Source organism: Spermophilus citellus (genome assembly GCF_964194105.1).
Source record: "Spermophilus citellus genome assembly, chromosome: 10".
Taxonomy (NCBI): Eukaryota; Metazoa; Chordata; class Mammalia; order Rodentia; family Sciuridae; genus Spermophilus; species Spermophilus citellus.
Genome location: NC_138197.1, coordinates 8,557,098 through 8,577,087, shown reverse-complemented (window position 1 = coordinate 8,577,087; position 19,990 = coordinate 8,557,098). Strand labels below are relative to the sequence as shown.

At 35.8% G+C, this 19,990-nt stretch overlaps 1 protein-coding gene across 1 annotated transcript in view; it reads left to right on the top strand.

Moving 5' to 3' along the window:
* The window catches only part of LOC308658983 (procollagen-lysine,2-oxoglutarate 5-dioxygenase 2-like), a 92,966-nt gene that overhangs the window by 46,674 nt on the left and 26,302 nt on the right, over positions 1 to 19,990 (top strand). Inside the window, 5 exon segments of the mRNA XM_081311942.1 lie at positions 523 to 659; positions 12,582 to 12,745; positions 15,318 to 15,430; positions 17,940 to 18,003; positions 19,239 to 19,336. Coding sequence (XP_081168068.1) covers positions 523 to 659; positions 12,582 to 12,745; positions 15,318 to 15,430; positions 17,940 to 18,003; positions 19,239 to 19,336 — 576 coding nt within the window.

Here is a 19,990-nt window from a genome sequence, read left to right as displayed (position 1 = left end):
ACAAGAACGAAGACATTTGAAGATTTAAAAGGTAAAGAAAGTGCCCGGTTATTTGATGGCCTCTGCATTTCCCTGAACAATCCATTTTGGTTTGGTAGGAAATTGCTTCAGGGCCAGTCAAGGAGAACCCTGGGCTTCAGAGGGTTTCAGTCTTGATCTTACACATTTCCTACCAGATTGAAAAAAACTGATATGGAAGGTCTCTTCATTTTCTTTTTAATTTTATGCTGAACAAAGAATAATAAGATACAAGAAATATTTCCTCAGTCCAGCTGAATGCAGTAGACTCAACTTTTGAAATGATAAAATTGGGAATGGCATTTTTGGGGTGGATAATATTAAAGAAGTATGACTGATCCAGTCATTAATTTCTTTTTTTCTGGCATCATGATTTAATGTGACACGTGGAGAGTGGGTTATGGTGTAGGACTGTAAAGTTGGCGATGATTTTAAGTTTTTTATGGTGTTGTCATAATTTAATCTGAGTTTTGCTTAGGGTTGAAGTGTTGATTTCTTTGATAGGTCCTTGGTCAAGGAGAAGAGTGGAGAGGGGGAGATGGCATTAATAGTATTGGAGGGGGCCAAAAAGTGAGATTAATGAAAGAAGTCATGGAACAATATGCCAGTCAAGATGATCTGGTGATCCTGTTCACTGAATGGCAAGAGACACACCCTGTGGATTTTTCAGTCTATATTAAATTTTTTTTAAAAGGTTGAGATTTATATCTATGTGTTATTATGCATTAAATTATCTTATTGATGAGGAATCATTGTTTTAAAAACTAGATTTTTCTCATAGTTATAAAACCATGGTCTGACATAATCGTGTAATATGTTTAAAGTGAGGATTTACACTAGGTGAAATGGCGCACGCCTATAATCCCAGCACCGTGGGAGCCTGAAGCAGGAGGAGCATAAATTTGGCCATCCTGGGAGACTTAGTGAAATCCTATCTCAAAATGAAAAATACAGAGGACTGGGGATGCAGCTCAATGATAGAATGCTTTCCTAGCATGCACAGGCTCAGGGTTTAATCCTTAGCATTTAAAAAAAAAGAGTTGCTATGGACACTAATGAGAAAACATGGTATAGGCTAATGCTTTTGTGAAATTCATGTTTTAGTGAAGAAGTAAAGGTCATGTTGAACTTTTCTGTTAAGAAGGGTGGCTCAACCGATTCTGATTACCCTGGGGTGGAAAAAATATGATGTGAAGTTATAAACATAAGTGAAATGCAAGAATGCCGGTGTTGTTGTGAGAGAAGAACCTTCTCAATGTATAAATATCTTTTTGTTTTGGTGCTGGGAATCAGCCCTCGGTTTGCATTCAAAGGATGCTTTAACACCAAGCTATCCCCCTAGAGTATAAATACTGTATCCCCCTAGCCCATAAGTACTGCTTTTTGTATAATCCACTGTCCTGAATAATTTGGAGTATCTGCAATCTTCTCTTAGCTTCTTCTTATATTAAAAAAAAAGATCAACTTGTCATGACTCTTTCAAGTTGTCACTTTTCTTTCTCACATTCTTTGTTTTTTTTATTTTTATTTTTATGTTTTGGGTTACTGATCACTCATTTTTAAATCCCTTTGTATTTTCCTCTTTAACTTAGAAAGGACTTTTTATATCTTTTATTTTGAAAAAAGTTAAAAGGACTCTTATTTGCCGATGAAAATAAGAGAGCTTTTTAAAATATAAGGATGTAAATAAGAGACACAAATGTGAACATGAAAGTTGAAATAATGAAGTTTCCATACCATCAGCACCTGAAAACTTGGAAAGAATCCATAATACTTGTATCTTTGGAATTTTCCTGATGTCTCCCAGGCAAGAAATTACGTTCTGCTCATGTTTACCTTTTTGGGCAAGATGTGCTTTGGCATGGCATACCTTGGAAACCCTGTGGGCTGAGCTTGTGTACTGGGAATTTTTCTACATTGTCTGTTGTTATGTACTTTTCCCTAATAAAAATAAAATAAAGTAATTCATCATAAAAACTGTTTAGATTAAATATTGGGTATATTCTGGTTTAAAATTACCATAGATTTCCAATAACTAGATCAGTTAGCTTGAAGTTTCCAAATGTACATTTGGGTTTTGACTGTGAAGCAGATTCTCCTTGTGAAAGCTTCCACATAGGAGCCAATAATGATTTCAGATCCTCAACCTCTTCATGGGTTTTCAAAAGAATCCTATCCTCTTCCCCTCCCCTATCATCCCCTCCTTCTCCTGCCAATCCAAGCTTTTGCCTTGGGGAACTGGTGAAGTGAGGCCAGTTTGTTTCTAAGGAGACTTGGGTCTCCTGTGATCTAGAGCCAGCTGGATGTTGGATTTGTGTATTTAGATGATATTTAAACCCAGCTGGACAGAAAGAATGGTTGTATTTTAATAGAAGGCCAGTGTCTTCAAGGTACTCTTAGTGTTTGAGATTGATCAGTGAGCCAGACGGAAGCCATGTCTCACACCTCTGAGAACAGCCAGCCAGCTGGAAAGACCAAGGCCCAACTCGGCTAAGTCCTTGTCCAAAAGGAGTCATTAAGGTTTTCTCCACCATCACCCATCTTGTGGCTCAGCCAAGGGTACAGGGGAAAGTAGCCAAGAGGGCACAGAGGGGCGGAATAGCTGCTGTCATTTTAGGGTATATTTTTCCTCTTTTAAAAAAGCATTGTATACAATGTGTTGAATATAATTGAACATTATGTCGGTATTGTGTACTGGGCCCAGGAGAATTGAATTCAGCTCTTTATAAATTATTTTAAATCCATTGCCTATTCTATTTTTTAAAAATTGCTCATTTTTTGATGAAGGGTCAGAATTCAAGATACATTCATCTTAAGCAAACAAACACCTATTTTTCATGTGATTTTTTAAAAGGATGATTCAATTATAATAGTTAGTTTTGTAAAAGCATAAGGCACTACTATATAAAAATGCACAGATTGATGCAATTATTTGTTTACATAGGCCTTTAAAATAATCTTTATATCATGACTTGTGTATTTTAAATGTAAAATTTAGTGATTTTGGTATACTTAACAAAGTTGTATAATCATCATTACTATTCAATTTTAGAACATTTCTAATATGTGATAAGGGTCCCTTGTCCTCATTTAGGTAGCATTTATGCATTAAATTAGAAACAGTTTTATGAAGTTGCGTCACGAGAATGTATATTCTGAATTAAATTTTGGAACATCTAAAATAAGAGGCTGGATCTTTTAAAAAACTCACTCTACAGAATAAGATTTATCATATTTAATTTAGATAAAAATTAATATTTGTCAAGGTTTTGGATTCTTTTCAAAAGAAAACTAAACTTGAAGATCTCTACATATGAAATTGCCTCCAATATTTTTTAAAAAGTTATTTAAAGTTTTTTTTTGTGTGTGTGTGTGTGTGTGTATGTGTCTGTGTGTATGTGAGTACATGTGTTTATTTGCAATTTGTATGGTTTGATGATCTCTTGGTTAGAGCAACTATGGACATGTGCAATGCATTTAGTGGCTTTTAAAGGACAAAAATTGTTTTTTTGAAGCAAACTAATGAAAATTTGGAGGATAAATATTGTTACTTGATAGCTGCAGATTCCCTTAGGAAGAGAAATTATCCTAGATGGTTTTATAATACCTTTATATCTCTGGAAGAGCATTTATGATAAGGTACTTTGTGTTACTTTTAGAATTGCCTTATAAAGCATGTATTTCTTTTACTGTGTTCACAATGAAGACAGGTGAGCAGCTTTAATTTTTCTATGGGGACCACATGTTGTTTCTTTCTTTCGTAGAGACAGTGCATAAACTAAACTGTAACAAAAAGTGGTGTTCTTGGGAGTAACTTTCATACTCACTGAATATCCTCACATAATGCTTGCTGTGCTGAACTAGAAGCCAGCAGCATCCCACGCCCTAATGTAAGCACATGGTGGAACCATTCTACCAGATTTTTGAGTGTCAGATAAGGTCATTTAGTAAAAATGTTGACACTTTTATTCTTATAGACTTGAGAAAATTTCTTTTAAACTAAGAAAATTATGTTGAAGAAAAATAGTTAGAAATAACGTCCATGCCGTTACTTGAGTTTGAATTAGGGACAGGGCAGAATTTCATGGGCAGTAATGTGTATATCTCAATTAATCAGCACTCAAATGTGCTCGGTTTTAAAGACCCTCAGTATATGTATTATTCACAAGATATATTTGGTGGTAGTTATTGGCCTTATGAAAAAGGAGTATTTTCTTTTGTGAAAGCATTTGCTTAAAATATTTTGGTAGGTAGAAACCTTCCAGTTCATCCATGTATTTGTTTAAACATGATTAAGCCTTTGACATAAGATAAAGGGATTGGCTATTGCCAATTAAAGAGAATGTAAGGCAAACTAAACTTAAGAAAAATTGAATGGGTAGGGCACAGTGGCACACACTTGTAATCTCATTGGCTCTGGAGGCTGAGGCAGGAGGATGGAAAGTTCAAAATCAGCCTCAACAATTAAGCAATGCCCTAAGCAACTTACCTGAGGGCATGGCTCAGGAGTTAAGGGCCTTTGGGGTCAATCCCTGGTACCACCACCAAAAAAAAAAAAAAAGTAGAATGGAAGTCAGTGCTACACCATGAATGCTGATATATATGATTAAAATGATCTAAAGTGAAGTCATTATTTTAGTAGTTTCCTTGGTGGCTGTGGTATGGGAGGTTGGTCCAAGATAAATAAACTGTGTCTAAAAAATGGAGGAGCAATCTAATCACACCAGTCTGTGCTGTGCTACCTTGTGCCCTATCACTGATCCTCTAGGCTGAATTTAGTTGTTTGCTCCACACTGTGAAGCTGGTTTATTTATGTATTTATGTATTTTCTGGGCACCATAGCAAGGGATAACAGTGAGTTGCTTCACAAGGAGAAACAGACCTTTTGAAGGGGAGAAATATGATGAGTATTTCCAAACTTTTTTTCAACCTTTTTTTCTTTTATTTATTGGAAAAATAAAGTGAATTCTAAAGTCAGAAAGACATTTGAATCTTTGTAAGGATTAAAGTGATTAAAAATTGACTATTAAACAGAAACTGTGAAAAGGATGCTGTTTCCTCTTCTGGTCCTTCTTATGTCAACTAGTGTTTGTTTCTTTTGGCTTCTCACTGAGCATTATTTATAGAAAAAGTGAGTTCATGGAGCCACTTTTTCTCTAGGCACTCAGTGTGCACGTATTGAGCACAAAATGTGATCTGGGCATTGACCATAGCACTGTAGAGAAAGAGCCATGTGCAGATTCCCAGGGAGTTCTCACTTGTGTCACACCTCCTCAGCCACCAAGACCGAACAAACCTCAGGATGTGTGTTTTTAAAACAACCTGAATGTTGGCATCATCTTAACTTTAGCATCATTTACTTTAGTAAATTATGCCAAGATCATGTTTTAACGGATAAGTTGGTGAATTGTTTGTTAGAAGATTATTTTTCTGATTTTCTTGTTATTATTATTTGGTACTGGGAAATGAACCTAGGGGTGTCCTTTACCACTGAACTACATTACCAGCCCTTTTGATTTTTATTTTGAGGAAGACACTCAGTAAGTTGCTTACAGCTTCACTAAGTTACTGAGGCTGGCCTTGAGATCCTCCTGCCTCAGCCTCCAGAGTTGCTGGGGTTACTGGTGTGTGCCACTGCAACCAGCTGTTGTTATTGTTATAGAAGTGTAATTTATGCATATTATTCTAAAAGTAACAAGATCTATTGTATTTGTTTTCTAGTAACATTTTATACTTCTCATAATTCAAGTTAATATGTACCTACTATTTCCACCTTTGTTTTGTGTTACACAATTTATATAGAAGCAAAACCTTCCAATATGATGTCTATAATTTTAATGGTAGATTTATTTAACAGGCTCTTCCTCCTGGGCTGTGAGGCAGGTGGAGTGTGCAGGCACTGAGAAACCAGTCATTAATGAGGGACAATATTTCATTATGTTAGCATGAAAGAAAGCCAAAACACGTCGAGGTTCCTGTTTCTATACTGTTTCATTCTTTCTTTTTTGACAGATTTAAATCGTCAGCTGTCACTCAAATATATTACACCGTCTTCTTGGTCATTGGGGAGAGAGTACAATGTGCTTAGGAATGAAGTGGGAAAGGAGTGATTCTGGGTTTTTATTGATGATATCTGCTGAGGTTTGAGTGGGCGCATTAGTGCCACATAGGTAGGAATGAGGAAGAAGCACTTAAAAACACAAAGGGGTTTTGGTGATCATATCAGTCTTGGTTGATTGTCCTAGCTCATCTCACGTGTGATTGCTCTGTATGTATTCCCAAAGCAGACTGTCTACTCTTCATATTTTTAAATTTTTAAAAATTTGTTTTTATTAGTTATACAAGACAGTAGAATGCACTTTGATACATCATGCATTTTGAAGTATAACTTCTCATTCTTCTGGTTATACATGATGTAGAATTCCACTGGTTGTATAGTTATATATGTACATAAGGCAATAATGTCATTCATTCTGCTATCTTTCCTACACCTATATCCTCTCCCCTGCCTTCACTCCACTCTATCTAATAGTGAGTGGGTCTACCCTTCAATTTTTGCTCTTCTTAGTAAACATGTATTCATTAAGCACCTATATGTGCAAAATATAGTACTAGCTGCTGTGGCTGGGGGCACCGACTGAAATGGAATCCAACCCTCTGGGTACATGCTTTGCTCAACAGTTTTGTGTGTGTTGTATTTGGCACATCCCAGCTGGGTCACACTAAGTGTAAGGAATTAAAAAAAAAGATTTATTTCTTTATTGATTCATGGAACACTTATGCACTAAATGTATATCAGCATTCAAAAGGTTAATGTTTCAGAGATAAGCTTCGTTATTATTTTAGAACTGGAGGGGAGTTTTCTTTTAATTAATCTCATCATTTCCCAAATAAAGAGACTGGTGCAGAAGCAAGTGAAGCCTTGTGCCCCCCCCCCCCAGAGCTGCCGCTGGAGCGAGCCCACTAACGTCTTTGTCACTCCTCTCTCCCTGACTTCTCTCCCTGCCAGAGGTTTGTCCAGCACTTGGCTGCAACTTTCCAAAACACGGTTTGTGGGAAGCGACCTTCCAACTAGGCAGTCTTCACTGACCCTGCCTCTGCCCGACCTCATGAAGTGAAATGTAAATGGAATTATATGTCATTAGGAGGAAAATTTACCAAACAATATTTGGTTTTTAAAATATTCCCCCAACTAGCTCCCTTTTCTTATCTCCAAAGTGGCTAAAATTTATGTGATAATTTTCTACTGTGATTTGATCATAATTTATTCTGCAAGTACCTGTGGGTGGATATTTTAAATGGGTTGATTGTGTGTGTGTGCCTAGGGGCTGTTAAAGTGTGGCACCTTGGTGTTGGTTTGTGGTGTTAATTTTGTCTCTGGAAATACAGACACATATTTGAAGTGAAGATGTGACAACAGAATTTTTTTGTTGTTGTTGTTGTTGTTGTTGTTGTTACCCCTTCTAAAGCTTCAGTTTATGAGACTTTATTTAAGCTTTCAGACACTAACTGCTAATAGTTTGGATGATTATAACTTTTATTTAAGTTTATGTTAGTGATGATAATGAAAATATTGGATTGGGAAAGAATAAGTCACAATTAGGGGAGACTTCTGTTGCTTTGTTTTTCCGGCTGCATGGTAGGTTTTGCTTCTTGTTGAGACTTGGAGTGATTCATTCATTCACTAATTCATTAATTTGTACAACAAGTATTTATTGACTATCTTCAAAATCCAAGGCCAAGGAGATATATAGAATAAAAAAGACATGGATCTAGCATTTGAAGGAGAAACATGTAGTCTAATTTGAGGTAAGCATTCTTAGCATGAAGAACAGAAAACAATAACTGTGGTGAAGGCGGAGAGGAGAAGAGCTGTGGGTGTTAAGAGGAGGGAAATGGTGTTTTCCAGTATGGTCATCAAGGAGAGCTTTGTAGAGGAGGTGTCCTGGGAAAGGACCCTGAAATGTGTTGCTTTGGACCCAGTTGAGAAAATAGGTACTAAGAGGAGGTGCCATCATGAGGAAAGGTGCAGGTGACACATCATATGACTCATATGATTCACTTAGATTTCACTCTACGGGTCAATAAACTGTGGTTCATCCTATTGCCTTTTTTTTTTTAATTAGAGCTGTATAGTTGGCTTCATCCTGACAAACTCACACGTGCATGGAAATTGATTTCAGTTCATAATCCTCCCCTTTCCTTCCCAGCTTCTTTGCCCTCTCCCATTCTCCTTTCTCTGTTCTGCTAGACTTCCTTTTGCTTGTCTTTTAATTGATATTTATTATCCTTATCTTCCCTTTTATTTTATTCTAGCTTCTGCATATGAGAGGAAACATCTGACTTTTAAGTTTCTGAGTTTGGCTAATTTCACTTTCCATTTTCATCCATTTACCAGCAAACGCCACAATTTCATTCTTTTTTATGGTTGAATAGAACTCAGCCATATGTTTATATATATTTACACATACACACACACACACACACACACACACACACACCACAATTTCTTAATCCATTCATCTATTGACAGGCATCTGGGTTCATTTCATAATCTAACTATTGTGAATTGTGCTGCTACAAATATTGATGTGGCTCTATTGCTGTAGAATGCCAATTTTAGATCTTTTGGGAAAACACCCAGGAGTGGGATACCTGGGTTATATGGTGGTTCCATTCCTGGTGCTTTGAGGAATCTCCATACTGCTTTCCAGAGTGGGTGTATTAGTGTGCAGGCCCCCCAAAAACATACACGGGTTCCTTTCTCCCCCACAACCTTGCCAGCATTTGTTGTTGTTTGTATTTTTGATCATTGCCATTCTGATGGGAGTGAGATGAAATCTCAGTGTCGTTTTGCTTTGCATTTCCCTGATTGCTAGAGATGTTGAACATTTTTTCATATATTTGTTGGCCATTTGTGTTTATTCTTTTAAGAAGTTCTATGTTCAGTTCTTTTGCACATTTGTTGATTGGGTTATTGGGGGTGGTTAAGTTTGTTGGATTCTTGGTATATTCTGCATATTAATTCATTGCCTGCTTTATACACCAGTGTTCTGGGAACCCAGCCCTGCTTGTTCATTTACATACAGTCTGTGGCTGCTCTTGCACCACAGCGCAGGGTTACCATGTTTGACGGAGACCATGTAGCCTTCAGAGCTAAACTATTTTCTGTAAAAGGTGAGAGATGGAGTGAATATTTGCTGACTCCTGCCTTAGATCATAGTTGAAAACCACTAATTGGGTCTGGGGACGGGCACTGTGGGGAGGATGTCAGACAGTCCTAATTAGAAGTGGGTGATGTGGAGATGGGTGATGTGGCAACCCATAGGATGTCTTAATGAGTCTAGGCCAGTGCCTTCTAGTGATGCTGTAGAGGATCTGAATGTTAAAAAGATTAAGGAGATGGAATCACTAGTGTTTGGCAGAAGATTTAATGACAGGCTGAGAGAGGGAGGAGTCAAGGCTACATGAACGTTTTCAATCTGGGGATCCAGTGGCTGATGGCACCATAGAACCAGGGAACACAGAAGGGCAAACCCGTGTCAGTCTCAATGACCTGTTGGAGATGGGGCTCTGACATGTCTGGTGCGGGACTCAATATGACCACGTAATGTGGAATCTATGGCTTTTGCAGGACTCAGGAATATTTACCATAGTTAACTGTGGAAAGTTTTATTTTATTCATATTTAAGTGGACTGAGTTCCTATGAGAATTATTTTTATGACCTTTGTGCATTCTTTGTTGAAAACAAAATTTGAGTTTTTGTGGCCAAAATGATTTTAAGTAGAAAAACTTTCTTGCCCTTTGAGAAGTTTTAAATAGATTCCAAAAAAAAAAAGTTTCTAAAGTACTCAAACACAAAGGAACAGTGCTACTAGATTGAAAAGGGAAAAATTTCAACAACTTTATATTTTTATACAATCAAAATTTACTTGAATTATATGAAAATAATTTTCCCTTCACTGTTTTCTTTAAAATAATTGCATGTTTTAAATTAATTCATACTTATGAATTAATTATTCATATGAAAATTGCCACAACTCCTCCATGACAGGATGTTGACCTTTATAGTTGCCATACAGTGTGAATAGGTCTGTACTGTTTACTGGGATTTCAAAGATTTAGTATTCACTTTCCAAAATTGCATTTATAGTGTTTAAATAAGTGATGCTACCTGAAAATTTTCTGAATTAATCTGGTGTAAGCCTTTGATCATAAGATTCTCTAAGCATACCTGCTCCACCCCATTTCCAAAAAATAGATTGGGTTCCTCTTTTCTTTGGAGGTCTATGGCAGTGTCTATCTCAGAGAGACAGCACTCACAGCCAAAATAAAAACTACTCTTATGTCTTAATATTCAATATTTAAAAGAGTTATCAACAGCTAGTAGTTTGGAGGAAAGTACCTGTATTTACAAACACAGAACTGAAGAAATCCATTGTGCTTAGAAGAAAAGGAGAAGAAATTTATTATTTTCTTTTTTAAATCAAATTAATTCAGTTGTTATTATTGTTTTTTGATAAATGGGAATGGAATACTTATTTTGAGGTTTTAATCAGAACAACTTTATATTTTAAAAAATACCTGCCTCTGGGTAAAAATTAAATTATTTTAACTTTCAGGTTGGCATAAACTTAAAAATTAGGTATCCTCTGCCTCTCCTGTGATAGGAACATTCTTTTTTAGTTAATAATGGTCTTAGTTTTGGATAACATTGATGCTTACAACATCCAGGGTTTGTTGTTAGTTTTTAATCTCTTTTTACAAGTGATTGATGAGATCGATACTACTTCTGCTCCATTTTATAAATAAAGGAACTAAATCATAGGGAGTTTCAGTAAGTTATTCACTGTTACTCTTAGAGCAAGTGGTAACACTGGCTTTAGAAACTCAACTGGCAGACTTCAAACTGTGTGCTGTGAGTGATGTTGTGATAAGGCTGTTTAATATGTACTTTCTTGCCTCTTGATCCTGGAAGGAAAAAAAAAAGTATGTACCAATGTGTCTGTGTATATATCTATCTGTTTCTACATACTCATATGTAGATATTTTAATTTTGAAATGATGATTTTCATAGCTAAAGTAAAAACAAATGATAAACTTTATTCCTCCAGAATAGTTTGAAATAAAAAGAAATAATCTGTACCTCTGATCCCAATGCTGTTATTATTTTAAATATTACGTAAATGAAGCAACAAAACAACAAAATTTAGTTGTATATTCTCTACATTTTTAACTCCCTTTCTTGCTTTTTCTCTTTCTTTTTTTTTCCTAGAGTTAGAATTGAATATATAGTGAGGGTGTATAGGTCAGGGTATTTTTTTCACTTATGAACTCTGGCTCTCCACAAAGAGGGGAGGGCAGCAAGTTGAAGCAAGCAACTTCCTTTTTAAAACATAGGACCTGAGACTGTCTATCCAAGTTCTACCTGTATTCCCTTGAACTGAATAGGTCATGAGGCCACATGGAGCTTCACCATAGCTTCTAAGCAGGATGGCCATATGTCTTACATTTGGTAGATTCCACTATTAAAACACGGGCCTGAGAATGTATAATGGAGGTCATTTGGAATACTCCCCGCTAATGTGTTTAATTTTTTTTTATCCAAGAGATAAACAATAGTGTGTTTTATTTTGATAGAATTATTCATATGTAATGTTATAATTTACTTAGTATTATGTCATTCCTAACTATTAGCCAAGCATATTAGCTAGCTCCTTGAGAATGAATCCATCTGGAATATTGACTCTGAGGAAGACCTTGAGCTGGATTTGGGAGCATTTGTTCCCTTGGATTTCTTGCCACCTGGGATAAGTCATTAAATTATAATCTTTGAAAATGTGTGTCCTTGTGATACACTGATATTTAAAAAAATGCAAAGGTTTTGAGGTTGTAGTGAATAGGGAACATACCACAGAGCAGAAATATTTTAGACAATGGCTTTTACATTGATCATTGTGATTCTTTGAATAAATGATGAGAAATAAATCCATTCATAAATAAAAGTTAAATTATATTATCAATTACCACATTTTTTCAAGTTTATTGAGCTGTAAAAAATATGCTGGTCAGAACAATTTTTTTAAGATTGCAGTATATATAATAACTGAAATATTAAGTGTATATTCATGATATTTATTCATAAATGATAGTGGATTAGTACAGATTGAATTGAAATATTAGGTAGTTAAAGTAGCAACGTTGTTAAAAGATTATGTCTGTATTATTAATTTAGACAACATGTAATAATTTCTAACATTTCAATACCATTTTAGAGCTTTTTATTTTGGTGGTGATTATTAAATAATATCAAGACTATCACTGCAAAAACTGTCTTTTATTTGAAATTCTATTTGGCTAATATATAGTAAACACTAAAATTCAATACAATCCATGTAGTTTAAGTCTGGGGAAATTTTTTGATGTGCTCTGTAAATAGCTGGTTAATTAATCTTGTGTTGGATTCTAAATCCTGATTTTTATTAAGGACCTTTTCTTGGTGTTTATATACCTAAATTCCAGCATATGTATTTTAAAACTCATTTTTTCTTTCATTGAATAGCTTCGATGTTGTATTTGCTGGTGGTCCAGAAGAAGTTCTAAAAAAGTTTCAAAAGACAAACCACAAAGTAGTCTTTGCAGCAGATGGAATTCTCTGGCCAGATAAGAGACTGGCAGACAAGTATCCTGTGGTGCACTTTGGGAAGCGCTACCTGAATGCTGGAGGTGGGTGACACCTGGGGAAAATGTTTAATGCCAATCTGAATAAATTTTAGGTACTGATGTATCATCATTTAAAAAAAATGTAGACATGAAGTTTTAAATAACTGTCATCTTATGACTGTTATAAAAATATCAGTGTAAAATCCACAGCACATTTTAGACTTGACAAAGGCTTTTCCCATAGATTATGATATTTGATACTCTTGACAATATTAGGCAGTGTAGATGTTACAATTTCTGCATAAGTGAGGAAACTTATGTCCAAATTTAATCCATTTTTTCCATCATTGCAAATGTGAAACACCTATACAAACTTAATTGAGCCACAAGTATACCACTACGGGAACGTTGAAATAATTTTTGAATGGTTATTTTGTTTGCAGAATTAACAACTTGGAACTTAATGAGTTGAGGAACTTTCCCTAAAGACATTTGGTTGTTCAGAAAAAAAAAACAACAGAGATCCAAATCTGATTCTAATTTTACTGAGAATTTTTTGGCTCTAGTATAATAGGTTTAGTAAGTTTCATTTCTTGGGAAAAGGTTCATTTTCAATCTATAATCATCATGTAGCTTTTAAAAGTGGGCATTGTTTAATTTGATTATTTTTGAAATATATCAGAGTAAATAAGTGATTTGTCCTATAATCAGTAATCATGTGATTCTTCATTGAACATCTGGGTATACTTAGAGTGTTGTATTATCTATGCCAACATGAATTAAAACACACATTATCACACCCTCCCTTAACAAATAAAAATAAATTGACCTCAGATAATGTTGACTTTAAAATATGTTTCTCTTAGATGGAGTTTAATATAAATATATGGGCAGAAGACATACCAAATAGGACCAAGGACTTCTTGGAGAGTTCAGTTGGATGTGAATTGCAAGCCATATTGAGAAAAGGGAACTTTTTGGGTGATTTGCATATGTGTTGCTGACATAGTTTTTAAGTGACAAAATCATTGTTAAGGGATACCAAAGAATCAGCCTTAAGCTTTTTGTAGTCAAAATTATTAGATGATAGAAAATATAAATATGTTAAATAAGTTTGTCTCATTTCATGGGTGATATATTGAGAGTTATTTAAGGGATATGGGATATATTTGTAGATTTGTCAATTATTTTTATAAGATTTTTAATAGTTTTTTTTAACCTGTGCCTTATGGGTATACATAATCGTTGAGATTCTCTTTGCTATATTCATGTATGTACATGAAAAAGTTAGGTCATGCCCTTGTCTTTCCTTGTCCCACCTGCCCTTCCTTCTCCTCAATTCCCTTTCTCTACTCCATTGATCTTCTATTTTGATGGAATTCCTCCTCTTGTAAATAATATTTCCTCCTCTAATAAAAGTAGTTTTAATAATAAAATATAATCATATAAGGTATATAGCACATATTATGAAAATATATATTATTTCTTTTTATTTGAGGATATTCCGCTTTGTAAAAATAATAAGGAAACATGATGCTTCAAAATCAACCATATAAACCATTGGAAAATGTTATGTGCCCCTATTTGGTATACTTCTCTCCACAGACTTGTAGAAATTAAAACACACATTATCTATTCTAAAAATTTTAGAATTTTTTCATTTGGCAGGAATAACAAAAAACGAGAAACCAGTGGTGGTTTTGCCACTTTTTCATTTTGCCTTTTCTTCTCTAGGTAACTGTAATATTCCTGAACCTATTTCTTTGAATTCCTTTATTCCTGTGAGAGAATTTTAATTTTAATAATAAAAATTACATCTCCTTTCGATTCAGAGGAGTAGCACCGGTCCCTTTTAAAAAGTATTGTGTGTCAATAAAACACAGCAACTTGGCTGCAGTTCTGAAATTCAGGGGTGGATCAAATGGGAAAGCTGATCCTGTTGTCTATGGCTTTTTCAGACAAATGTTATTGGAGTAGTTAATGCTCATGCTCAAGGGCCAAGGGGAACAATCCAATTTTAGACTTCCTTTTTTCCAGACTATGACATAAAAACCTAGCCAGAAAATGTTTTAGCAGGCACAGTAATGAGTCGGTCAAGTAATGGAAAAATTACCCCAAATTCCTAGATATAAAATTTCTTTGGGATTTTTGCAATCAGTGACAAGTCCTACATTCCTTTGATTGCATTAGCATCCCTGGCATGGACATTAAAACCACTGTCTTGGAGACTTTCTTCTTTCAGAAACAGTGGGTCCTCTGCAGGGGCTCTAAGAAGAGCATTTTAGAAGGTCACAGAGAAAATTTTTCCATCTCGTTCTATTCCTAGTTTTGTCATTTTCCCTTAGTAGCACTGGAAAAAGTTAGTTCCCCTTTTGTGTCAATGAATATGGGGAATGTGATTATTTATAAAGCGTCTGATGATTTTCTGTTCTTTAACTGGTCAGGAACTTGGCTTTTGTCACTGATGTATAAGCAAAGGACACTCAGGAACTCCTGTTTGTTTTGTGATGATCTGTGAACCTCCATCCTAAGGTTAAACCTCAGGGCTTCAGTTCTTTGCAGCTGTTCAGTGGGATTAACACAGCATAGGTTTTGGGCTTGCAGTTCTCCATTCTCCGTTTCTGCTCTGTTGCAGGATTTATTGGCTATGCTCCATCCGTCAACCGTATAGTTCAACAGTGGAATCTCCAGGATAATGACGATGATCAGCTCTTTTACACAAAAATATACATTGATCCACTGAACAGGGTAACTAATCGTCCACCCGTTCCTTTCTTCCTGATTCCCTTTTTATTGTTTTGGTTGCTATGTCTATTGCATTTTATTGTTCGTTACATCCTGTTGCTTTGGTTGCCTTGTTAATATGGAGTGGTCAGAAACAAAGGACTTTTATGGACAGAATGGCAATTGGAAAACTGAATTGCAACATGTTCTTGCCAATTACATATTTTAAAAACAAAGTCAAGGAAGCAAACAACTAGTGCCTGAGCCTTTCCAGGTCCTCCCACCTGGAAAAGTACCAGCTAAGCTGTCCTTTTGCCTCCCCTTTGAGGCCAAGTCAGCAACCTTGTCCAATGTGGGTGGGTCACCGAGAAGAAAAGTGAAAATACAAACTTTTGCTTTTCTGTGTAGTTTATTGAAACACATATTGAAACAACCTGATAAAAGAAACAAAAGGGAGGCCTCTCTCAGCATTACAGCTGCCCCTCCACTGGGGGCCTACCAAGTCCCTGGCTGCCTCTCAGTAGCAGAGTGAATTATGTCATTACAGCTTCTGAGGCTGGAGATTTAAAGAGGCAGTAATAAAGTTCCAGAGACTCTTGGGAGAATGCTTTTGTAAAATTTTCAGATAGCTGTCATTTATTACACAAAGAATTAGGACTGTGTATTCTTTTATTCTTTTATATTTAGCTGTACTCTATTTTTTTTTTTTTTGCCACAGATACTTTGAAGGTATTGGATGCCAATGTACTTTTGAAATGTTAAAAAAATATAGTACATTCTTGTTTGTCAATCTTTTAGCCTTTCAAAGGTCTCTTTGTATTCCTATGAGCTTCTTTGTTCCTCAGTCAGTGAGAAGCCAGACTGTGTATCCACACTTCACCCAGGGAGAAACAGGCCACAGAGTAACTGTAGGAAGTGGATCTTGGGTTTCCTGAATACCAAAATCAAGATTTGTTCTCTCTTTCATTTAATAGCAATATTGACTTAATGTACTCAGTTTACTAAATTTGTAAAATAACACTTTTTTTTAATGCTTTGAAATGGCATGTGAAGAAAACCACTTAAAGGACAGTTTTTAATTTTATAGTTAGTTGTGATACTAGGAATGACAGGGACCTCCCTGCAAGACTTGAAACATGGAGATTGAGGGTGTAGGGGAAACACTGAAGACAGAGCCCTAATCTATGTTGAGCGGTTGGTGGTCCAGAGTGGGTTGTCCCCACAGATATGGTTGATTGGTGTGATCCTTTGGCTGCAACCCCAGGGAGCTTTATAGCCAATTTCAGTCTGTAGAATTTTTGAGACTATGGAACCTTGAATAAAGAGATAAAAGTGAAGTCCCAGAAAGGTTAGGGCCTGAGCATCCACAAGGCTATGGTGTAGACAGAGTCTTATGCCCTTTTTTAGTAAAAATAATTGTCACACTGGGCATGGTGGGGCACGCCTATAATCCCAGCAGCTCAGGAAGCTGAGGCAGGAGGATCACAAGTTCAAGGCCAGCCTGATCAATTTAGTGAGGCCCTAAGCAATTTAGTGACACCGTGTCTCTAAATAAAACATAAAAAGCATTGGGGATGTGGCTCAGTGGTTAAATGCCCTTGGGCTCAATCTTCAGTACCTTAAAAAAAAAGAATAACTGTCACAAAGAAAACAATTTAAATTAGCAGTGGCCTAAATAAGATAAATGTTTTATCTATGTGTTGATATTTTTCCCTCTGTCATATTAAAAAAATTAAAAGGTAGGGAGCACAAGACTGTCTGGGTGCCTTTATGGTGTCAAGGTAGCTCTTTGCTGCTCAACTGGGAGCCTTTATCTCTGATTTTTCAATGTAACCTCCTTATCCAAAATGCCAAGTGGAGCACCAGCCATCGCATCCATATTCTGGGCAGTGAAAAGGCAGAAGAGTAAAATACGGGTAATTTCAGTTTCATCAACTCTCCTAGTAGCCTTTTAGAAGTCCCACAAAATACTTTCTCATACTTTTCTATGATCAGAACATATTTATGTAGCTGCTCATGACACAGGAAGGGAATTTTGCTCTTTATTTCAAGCAAAATGCCGCACTGTGTTCTGAGTCTGCTGTTGGGGAGATCACTGGGACAATAGTTAATCTTCTGTGGGCTTTTGCCACTCTGGAAATCGACTTAAATTACAGTTTGATGCAAACTGATTCAAGAATATGCTTTCCCATATGTACATAACACAAGCTAATGTTTCATAATTTATATATATATATATATATATATATATATATATATATATATGTAATGAATATAATTTTTTAACATTTCTGGAATTATGTATCTGTGGTGTTGTCATTGGGAAACGAATTTGATTTAAAACTGTATACCAGTGATTTGCACTTAGTACTCTCTGTCTCAGCTAAATGGTTCAGTCATTTCAACATTTTCATTAGACAGTCAGCATGAGCATTTTAAGACATAAATTCCCCAAAGAGCAAACTATACTAACATGAGAGTATTTGCTGTTTTTCTTGTGATTTTCAATAATATTTCTATTCTTAATTTTTAGGAAGCTATTAACATCACGTTGGATCATAAGTGCAGAATTTTCCAGACCTTAAATGGAGCCGTAGGTATGCTTTCTAAATGCTGGATTCCTACGTCTGAAAACAGACACCTATATTTTGCACTGCCTTCCCTTTGTGATATCCATTTTGGGGTGGGGACTAAGGTCTGCGGTGTACATATTACAACCTTTAAAAAATATTTAATTTGAACTTAGCTGGATAAAGTTCGAAACATTCCATTGAAATCATTTCCTAAAACTAGTGTGAAAATATAAGCTTCTGGTCCTAGATAACTTGAAATTTAATCTCTTACCCTCTGGGAATTGCAAATATATTTATGAATTAATTACACCTCATTATCACACATTTTTCAGTTTAAATTCTTTGTACTGTGAACTACTTGGAAGTATTAGAGTAGCTCCTTTGGACTGAGCTGCTGGGTAACCAGTGAAACCTATATAACTAGGCTGTGGAAGAGTGTGTGCATGTGTGTGTGTGTGTGTGTGTGTGTGTGTGTGTATGTGTGTGTGTACGTACCCATGTACACACTTGCTCATGCAAATCTACCTGTGTGTGTTTACCTGGAGATATGTCTTGATAAAAATACATTAACACATTAAAATAATTAATGAATACCTTTTAAAATCAAAGTATCTCAATCCATTGATTCATTCATACTTTAAAAAATTAAAAATAGATTGTAATTCAGCACAGTTCATACTGTAAAACGATTCTGGGAATGGAAAGCCTGAGTTTGGCATTCTCAGGAGATGGGAATCTGAAACACAAAAGGAACCTGAAACCAAAACCTAGCTTCCCTTCCTCTGTTTCTTGTGTCTCTCTGGATGATTGTATGAAATCTGATTTTTCAAAAACTGGAAAAACTACCAATGCTGGCCAGTGAAAACCTTACTTAAGGCAGGAAGCTTTCTAGTCTCCACACACTTTATCGTTTCTTTGCAGTAACCCTACAAAGTAGGCATGGGGCCCGTTCTGCAGATGAATGGGCTGCTCCCTTTCTTATCAAAGGGTCATTTGGGGGAGCACTGTGAAGATGCTTTGTTTCCTCTGCACAGCCCAAGGCTTAGCACCACGCTCATTTTGTCAGAGGGAGTGAGGTGCCCTGGAACGGGTGTGCATCTCTGTCATCATCCTCCTTCTTTGTGGGGATCTGCTGACATGGGGTGGGCACCATTTCTAAGCGTCACAACATATGGTGTGTCTTATCTACAGCAAGTTTTGTAACACACACAAGCGCACACATTGAATGTCACTAAACCTCTGTTCTCTTTTTAACTCAGATGAAGTTGTTTTAAAATTTGAAGATAGAAAAACCAGAGTTAAGAATACATTTTATGAAACATTACCAGCAGTGATTAATGGAAATGGACCCACCAAGGTGAGTTGCGGTGATTGCTCTGTAGTTTTTAGGAGGTGGACTATGGAGATGTATGTGGTATGTCATCATCTTTAAAAAAAAATCAAAAACTGTATTTTGATGTTAACAATTGATTGGCTTTGTCTTTTATACAGTATATTATCTGATTTAATCAACTAAATGGAAGGTTTCTCCTCAACAGGGTGACAACCTTTTATTCTATCTACAGCACATTGAATGAAAGTGTTCTGTTTAATAATGCTGGAAGAGCTAGCTCTAGAGGAGTTCCATCTCTCCATCATTCCATATCCTCTGATCAGGAATTGCTCAGGCCATTGAGGATCATTTGTTTCCCATGATTTAATATTTTTAAAGTTAATAACACTGTTAAGATCGAGATGTAACTTGGAAGTTTCCTCTTGCACTCATTTTATACCAAAGTTAATGACAGATATAATTTGGCTAATGAAACTTAGCATGTTTTTCTTTTTCAAATACATATAATTGAGCTTGCTGAAAATGTTATTGACCACAAAATATATGGGTGAAAAGTTTGCATGTGTCCAACCAAAGTGGAACATCAATTGCTCTGAGAAAAACATATAAATTCTGTACTAAATGTAGTGCTGGACATGCTGAGGTCCTGGCTTACTCACAATACCTGGAAAAGAGATC